At 32.2% G+C, this 8,862-nt stretch overlaps 1 protein-coding gene across 1 annotated transcript; it reads left to right on the top strand.

Annotated features, from left to right (window-relative positions):
- Positions 1-7,305: 7,305 nt before the first annotated feature.
- LOC131164515 (protein SPIRAL1-like 5) lies at positions 7,306-8,357 on the top strand. The gene is made up of 2 exons (XM_058121776.1): positions 7,306-7,814; positions 7,926-8,357. Exons 1-2 carry the CDS (start codon positions 7,527-7,529, stop codon positions 8,001-8,003), a joined length of 366 nt encoding a protein of 121 aa, XP_057977759.1. The 5' UTR covers positions 7,306-7,526; the 3' UTR covers positions 8,004-8,357.
- Positions 8,358-8,862: the final 505 nt, after the last annotated feature.

The raw sequence follows: 8,862 nt of genomic DNA, 5'->3' as shown, positions 1-8,862 counted from the left end.
GTTAAATCTGCAGTAGCTAGGTCAATATGACCGTACATCGGAAGCTCGCCGATGAATTGTGCGTCAAACGTTGTGTCGTCCGTGTCATGGTGAGGTAAGTTCACATCGTCGGGGACATCATTTAACCCTTCACCCATTTCTTGCTCGTGCATGTGTTCGTCTTCAATATGAACATCGTTTATAATGTTCATGCCCTCGTCCAATGCGTCGTTCGCAATGGCAAACAACGATGCTGGTCCCGCACTCGGGACGTCTTCGCAACCTCCCTGCAGAAACGTGTTAGGAATAGGTGCTTCGTACTCTAACGGCTGGAATGACGATCCCGGATATTCGTTAAAATCGACTGTGGACATAGCACGAACCTCCCCACCAACATCAACCTGATGTGTTTGTTCGGTGTCTTCACCGACTTCACCCAGTTGCTTCGCGGGCTCATCTAGTTGCCTAACTGCAATTACACCCACTTGAGGAATAATCTCGACATACAATTGCATCGTTAAATATGTCTCACTGACACAGTATGCGTAAAATACAATGTGCAACCCATAATCATTTGATATCGGAACAGCCTCATAGAACGCTGTATTATTTAACTCTCGCACTAGGTATCTTGCGGTCACCCGCAATGCATTGATTTGGATCAATATGCAAATATTTAAATATCTTCGTATATAATTTACTTAATTTACACCTACGGCCAATTCGAATAAGTCGAACTGGCCGACTACTATACCTAACACCATCTAATGCGGTTATAATGTTCCCCCTATATATAAAAATACCGTGACTGGATCATTGCTTGAGCTTCCTGCCATTTAGATCGGCAATCGGGAAATAAAAAAAAACCTACGCAAGACAAAATTGTATGTATAAGTGATGTGTAAATGAGACGAAATAACTAATAACTATAAACCAAATAGATGTATACAAATTCTAATGAATGAATGAACTTAGAGTTTGGACCTAACTTTCCCACCAAGAAAATAAATAGATGAATTCAACGTCTATGAATAAACATGAATATGTATTGATTTTCCTCATATGACATATACTTCGGATTTTCCCAAAATTGTAATTCAACTTAGAATCCAAAGAACTATGAAATGGTGTTCTTAAGAGTAATTTTTCCAAAATGGTACTTCGTACTCTGCCTCATTATGGGTTGGGTTGCCACTTAATTTGAAGTTCAATTTTGTTAAGTAGCCTTTTGAGAATTCATTGCTAATCCAAACAGCCATACTCAAAGGAGTTGAAGGGATCTTTTCGAAAAATGTTACTTAGGACGCATAACATCCCGATTCATGAAATGGGAATGGGATTGTCTTATGGCAAGTGCTTTAAAATGTGAACACTATATTTATATCGATATATTGGTGAAAAATACATAAATTCGGGGAGGAAAAAACTCATTACTACTCTCCTCTAATAATGTGACCTTTTAGCTATCATCTTTATGGTGTTCCCAGTCAGCGTCATCGACGGTGACTAGTCGAGGCCGGCTTCGCCCTCGTACCGTTGGATCTTTAATGGTGCTCTGTCGACTGTGGCCTCCTCAGGCACCCCCCACCCTAGGATCTTATACATATGGGGCTTGTATCATGATGAATTCCCCACCTTATCTGCTCTTACTTCCTTTGGATATTTTTTTATTATTTTTATTATTTTTATTTTAAATATAATTTTTGCAAGTTTTAGTTTTTTAGTGTGATTGGTGAACTAAATTATTAGGTAATTTTAATAAAGTATATTAATTTAGACAAAGACACTAATCTTCCCAAAAATTTGATAAAAAGACATTCACATATCCTAAGGTTTCAAGAATTTTAAATATTATACCAGAAGTTTTAAGAATTTGTAGAACGTTCGCTGACATTTCAAGAATTTCAATGATCTCTATTGAGATTTGTTAAAAATGCACAAATCTCACTTTAAAATTTGCAAAAAGACAAGTTTTTTTTTTTAAAGATAAATTTGATTTTCTTTTGACAAATATCAAATGAGGTTTTTAACATTTTTGATACTTTAGGAGACGTTCGTGACATTTTTAAAATTTCAGGAAAGATATTTGTCTTTTAAGAAAACTTAAAAAAAATGAATATCTTTTATCCTATTAATTATTGTATTCTAGTAATCATAAGAGAGGGAGAGGAGACTTAATCCTGTCACTAGGATCTCTTATTTGACAATAAAAAATTCACAAATGATACTCCTTATATTATAATTATAAAGTTCTATTCTAATCTATTTCAAATGTTTCAAACATGCGGCTCAACTTGAACTTTATTATGTGGTTGGTTCAAGGTATGAGTTTGATTCATTAGGAATTGAAACTAAAATTCAAGGAAAATTAAAGCTTGATATTAAATATAAGAAACATCAAAGGCACGTGTATATATATACTCTATGCGTTATCTATGAAATATATCATAGGCATTACATTCTTAAATAAGCTAAAATTATTAAAGTCTGTGTAGGAAATAAAATAAGTCAAAATTTAAATTCTAAATTTCGTTAACTCATAGAAAAGTATATGCACTTAATACGATAAATGACAATACAATTTATAATTACAATGTGCACTCACATTAACTCAAAGTATAAATTAAAACCATACAATTTACATGTTCTTGAAAAACTATAGTGGATGTGCCCAATTATATTAAAAACAGTAGAAGAAAATTCAAGGATTGAATAAGAAAATTTCCCATTTTGAAAGTAAACCATATGATCTAATTATAATTGCACAATTATATTCAAAAGACTAGAAGGAAATTCAACAAATTTAGTGAGTGGAGGAAACTTCAACAAATTTTAGGCCAGGAAAGATAATGCATTTTACAATGAAACAACAATCCAAAAAAAAATAAATAAATATTGAACAACAGTTTAAATGGAAAAAATAAAATATAATCGGCAAAAAATTAAATTCAAATACTAAAACAATGAAATACAAACCTTATGAGTAATGTTTATCCACGAATCTTTTAACACAAATCGCAAACTCTCTCTCCGATTATCAAAACTTTGGATGAAATAAAAATAATTTGAAAATCTATGCACTGAACATGGAAAACATAACTTACCCCATCTCCTTATATAACTTTTGATTTGATGAAGCCCGCAATGATCACCTGCTCCGGAATCTTCCTTCAACGGTAACTTGCTCGGCTCTGCAACAAGTACTCTGTTCGCGCAAGAAAGGAAGAAGAACGGGCGAGATTATTCTGAAGCAAATCTCGCTACTCCAAGTAGCGAGATTTGCCACGCGTTGAAAGTCGGGTGGATGGTAATTCAAAAGGCGGTTAGCAGAGCATTAATTATCCCAATAAAATTTCGCTACTTGGAGTAGTGAGATTTACCACGTGTCAAAAGGCGGTTGGTAGAGATTTACCACGCGTCGAAAGGCGGTTGGCAGAACATTAATTATCCCAATTAAATCTCGCTACTTGGAGTAACGAGATTTGCCACACGTTAGCACGAGATTTGGTTAAATATCGTTACTTGGAGTAGTAAGATTACGTCAGAGTCATTCTGGAAAATACTTCCCAGAATGAGATATTATTTAATGTATATTTTTTTAAAAAAGTTAAAACGGAAAAAAACTCAAAAAAAGAGTACACGAAGTGCTGTCAGTGGTATTGTAATCATAATTTAGTCCTATAATGTCAATCATATCAGACATATATATATATAAAGGTGTTATATATATACACCATGTTTGACCCTAGTGGAGTACAAGGAAAAGATGCTTCTGGCCGGCCAGTTGGATTATTCACTCCAATGAAATGTCATAAAGTAGAGAGAGATATGGTACTAAATAAAATTTTGAAGTTATTATTATTATTATTATTATTATTATTATTGTTATCATTATTATTATTATCTTGCACCATCATTCTCATGAACAAATTACTAGTTTCCCTCTTATCCAACTAAAATATTTATAAAAAAAAAACACACACACTTATTTTTATTTTTTGAGAAGGAACACACTTACACTATGTTATTCATTACAAATATCTCATTAATATTTTTTAAAATGATATTTACTTATTTTGAACTATAAAAAGGGTGATAGAGTTGATATCTATTAGTTAAAATGATAAAAATATTTTTATATCAATTTATTTTTATTTTACTCCATTTAACCTAAAAACAACTTATCGGTGGTAAAATCAAACACTGCAGAATTACTAGAATTATTATAAAATTTCAAATATTATTTATGCTTACTATGAATAAAATGTAGTCATTTCATTTATAAAATTTAAATTATTTCTTTAATTAAGTTTTTTGGGTAGGGCAATGCAATTTTAGGAGATATATATATATTATTAAAAAAAAAAAGGGCGGCACCTTTATTTATTTATTAATAAACTCTCACTTTTGGCGTAGGAATACCGTGATTACACGACAAATAATGGAAGAAACAAAAGACAAAACATTAAAAGTCTCTCAAAAAACAACACCAACATCCAGCCAAAAAACAGGATTACAAGTCAAAACAAAACAAAACAAAACAAAGTAAGGACCTACAAAACAAATCTCACGTAACAAAACAAACAAAGATAAACAACATAAAGCATAAACCAAAACCAATAGGAAATTAGCTAAACATACTTCATATAAGTCATACACATCTTCTCCAATCTATACAACCCATTGATAATTCTAGGGAGTTGACTACTATTTGTAAACAAACTATTCGTCCCCATAGCACCTTGTCGAATCAAGGCATCTGTCACTTTGTTCCCTTCTTTATGCCAATGCTTTATCGAAAAGTAAAAATTGCAATATATAGCATATGCTATTTTATTAATATATACCCACGAAGTGTGGATTAGTCTATTCCTCAAATTTTTATCCTTTTTTATTCTTATGATTCAATTAATTTTTCTATGCTTTTAATATATATATATATTTTTTTGTCTTTCAAGCCCAAAAGTAATTTATTGTCCTTATTTTTCCTTATGGCCATTTTTGTCATGCTCATTTAGTAATAAAATAAATCAATAATGATATTCCTTATATTTATAAGGATAATTTTGTCTAAAGAAAAATATTAACCATTCATCTATCATATGCATCTATTAGATTTAACTTTCTTTTCTTTTCTTTTTTTAACAAAATGAGCTTTTTACAATCATGAAAATAGTTTAGGGGGTATAAGTGTCATATATATTTTGGGACATTTGTTAGATTGTATAGTTTAGGGGTGTAAGTGTAACCCCCTCCCCCCAAAAAAACAAGTGAGACTGATATTGTGCTTTGGTTATTCTGTATTTTAGTTCTTCTATTTTCAGTTATATATAATACATATTCAAAAGTGTAATCTAGTTGAAATTTGTATGTGGGAGGTTCGAGCCAGGGCCGACTCTTTCTTTAGGCGGCTGAGGTGTCGCCTAGGGCCTCAAAAATTTTGGGGCCCCCAACTTTTTTTAATATAATAATATATTTTTAGGGCTCCAAATTTTTTTTAATTAAATAATGTTAACATTATTTATTATACTCTCTTCCCATACATTGACTTCCCAACTAACAAATAAATAAAATTGTATTTTAAAATATAATATAAATGTAATTTAATTCTTTTTTTTTTAAAGTCTCATTAACTTCCCAACTAACAATTTTATTATATTTTTAATTATCTATTACTCTCATCTCTCTCTCTCTCTCACAGCCTCCCTAAAAAAATCTTTCCATCTCTCACACTCTCATCTCTCGGTCTCTTTATGATTTTTGCTCCGGCTCTTGTGTTCATCATTTTCGGACCTCCGATTCTCAGTAATTTTAAATCCTAATCTTGATCTCAATGTTTGTGCATTATTTTTCTATTATTTTCACTCTGAATTTTTTTTTTTCTATTTTTTCTTAAATTTTGGAAGCTTTGAGGTCAGAGCGTTGTATTCGGTAAGAATCCAATATCTCTAAAGCCTCGCTCGCTGATCGATTTACAATAATAATAATAATAATAATCATGTTATATTGTTTTAATCTATTATTTTTATAGATTTATTAAATTTATTTTTATTTGTTTACATAATTTGTCAATTTATAGTTAGTGTTAATTTTGAAATTTAATTATGTCAACGAGAAAATATGAATCCGGATATGAAAAACGAAGAAAAAAAATATATTAAACAAGATATTAAGGATCCCTGATTAAATCTCGCCTAGGGCCCCATATTGTAAAGAGCCGACCCTAGTTCGAGCGTAGGACAAGGGGAGCTGCAAGGTCCTTGAGTCAAGGTGTAGTGCAATTACATTATTTTATGATGACATTTTGGAGGTTTTTTTTTTTTTTTAATACTAACCCCAATTTTATTGATAGTCATCATTTATGGCAGATGAATACCGTGGTTAATTACAAGTATGACATTTTATTAATAGTCATCATTTATGGCAGATGAATACCGTGGTTAATTACAAGTATGACACATGAGATTTATAAATAAACTATCAAAACCATCACAGGCATCAAAACCAATACCAAACACAACTAAAATCATATCATTATCCAAACTAAAACAATTTAAACATGCGTATATGTAATCAAAATCAAACAACCACAAACATAAACAAATTACTTGCAAAATGATGTCAATTACCTGCAAACATAAACCAGAGGAAAACGGAGGAAAACCAAATGATGACAATTAAAGATGAAGGTTTGGAATACTCATCTTATCCATACGAATGAAACCTCTCATTTTACTCTGCAGCACATCCCCTACAAAATATTTCCTCATATTGCCTCCTTCAAAATAAGTCAATTTTCATTTGATGATATAGTGGATATTGCATAAGAACTCGTGGACATAGGCACACTACCAAACCTCGTAAATTCATTCTATTCTTCTTCTTCATCATCATCATCTTCTTCTTCTTCTTCTTCTTGTTTTGTTATTTTGATTTCTCTTCTTGTATTACTATGTGTGTGCATAATCTTAGAATGCGATTTCACAATATTCTATATGTATCATTGATTGTGTAGAACCTATACGTCCGGTAAGGGTGGACGAGGAATTGAAAAATCGAAGTCCTAGTTTTGATTTGATTATCCACTAAATCATCTCTAGATTACCTGTGGTGGTTATGAGAGGCGTGTTTGTTTCACCCCAAGTTTGGCAAAGGTAAGGGTCTGAAGGGTTTCGGTCATCCCAAGTTCTTGGTCATTAAAAAGCAAAAAATAAAAATAAAAATAAAAAAGACTTAGCATTCAAATATTTATTCAAAAAAAAAAAAAAAAAAACAAGCTTACCTTGAATCTGACCCATTTGATGCCCTTTTCTGTACTTTATTAGTATTGATCAAAACGAGTGCTCCAAGTTGGTAACACTGTTTAGGCATGGACACAATAATAATATCTCAAGGTGCATTGTGTGATTCATCAGCATCCAAAAAAAGTTGTGTAGTGTATGAATGTACAAATTAATTAGAAGCAGATACATCAGCATCCACACAGAATGGTAGTACTATAAATATAAGCCAGGTCTCCCCATTCTCCCCCATATGTTTTTTCCTGCATGACATATTATACAAACAGTACTCAACTTCAGAAGAGGAAGCTAGCAGCCATGAGTAGAGGTGGAAGCTACGGCGGCGGCCAGAGTTCCTTGGGCTACTTGTTCGGTTCCGGCGAGCAGCAACCAAGTGCACCCCCAGCCATGCCACCCGCTGTCAATTCGCCGCCCTATGGTATCGATACCGACACTGAGAAGCCACCAAACATTAATCCTTCCCCTTCAGAGAAGAAAAATGTTTCCAACAACTACCATAGAGCTCAAGGCCAGAATTCAGGAAACTTCATTACTGTAAGCTAGTACTTAATTTGCGGACACACACATATATGTTTTCTTGAATTTTAATTTCATCCTGCATAATATTTATTGATTTTTTTTTGTTTTTTTTTTTTTTGTTTTTAGGATCGTCCATCAACAAAGGTTAAATCAGTGCCTGGGGGAGATTCTTCTCTGGGGTACTTGTTTGGAGATAAGCAGTGAAGTTTCTCAATTGCCCCCAATTTCTCTACTCTCCTTAAAATTAGCGAGGATATTACTGTGCTTTTTCTTTTGTAACAAGGGATATATATATATATCAATTAAGCTTCTCTGGGTTTTGAAGAAGGGACAATATGTGGAATAAGGGATTCACTTCCCATCAGATCTGCTGTCTAGCTGTTGGGTTTGCAAGGGAGAGATAAAGAACAATCAGTATGGGTCATCTCTTCAATAAATATATGTAAATCAATATGCATTTATATATAGATATGATCAATGTATGTTAAACAATATAAATATATATAGGGGATTGCTTGCTGTGATGGATAATATATATATTATAAGCAGTTTCTGTCAGCTGTTCGAGTTTCAAAAATGTTTAGTAGTTTAATATGGTGGTTTTCATTTATTATATTCTCATCATCACCAAATCAGAAAGGAACTAAGCAAATACAAACACTTAAATCTAAGCCTGATCAATAATATATGTCTCTTGATTCTGCTGCTTTTCTTTATCATTTTTTTTTTTTTTTTTCCCATTTGCTAGAAATTTTATTAATTACCAAACTAAAGCTTGGTTATGATCTGAATAAATAAACTTTTCTGTGGAGTTCTGTTTAATACTGCTTCCCAAATCCTGCGCTGGTATTTTCATCTTTAATTTCCAATTTTGTATTCATACTTCCTATTGATTAACAAGTGAAATCATATACTTGGAAACTCACTCAAGGAGAACCTCTCCCTCTCTCTCCAAATTTCATTTTCATGGTCATTGCCGTTCTCATCTTTTCCTTCTTGATCTTCAAATTGTTGTTATTGTTGTTTCTTTAAAGAAAGGATAATTGAATTAGAAAAGGAAGGA

The sequence above is a fragment of the Malania oleifera genome, chromosome 9, assembly GCF_029873635.1.
Source record: "Malania oleifera isolate guangnan ecotype guangnan chromosome 9, ASM2987363v1, whole genome shotgun sequence".
Taxonomy (NCBI): Eukaryota; Viridiplantae; Streptophyta; class Magnoliopsida; order Santalales; family Ximeniaceae; genus Malania; species Malania oleifera.
The sequence above is the reverse complement of the archived record's forward strand: the minus strand, read 5'-3'. Positions and strand labels throughout refer to the sequence as shown.

Excerpts from the sequence above, each read along its gene's own strand:
- LOC131164515 (XM_058121776.1), top strand. The coding sequence starts at position 7,527 with ATGACATATTATACAAACAGTACTCAACTTCAGAAGAGGAAGCTAGCA. Across the intron at positions 7,815-7,925 it reads ATTCAGGAAACTTCATTACT|GATCGTCCATCAACAAAGGT; the intron begins GTAAGCTAGTAC and ends TTTTGTTTTTAG.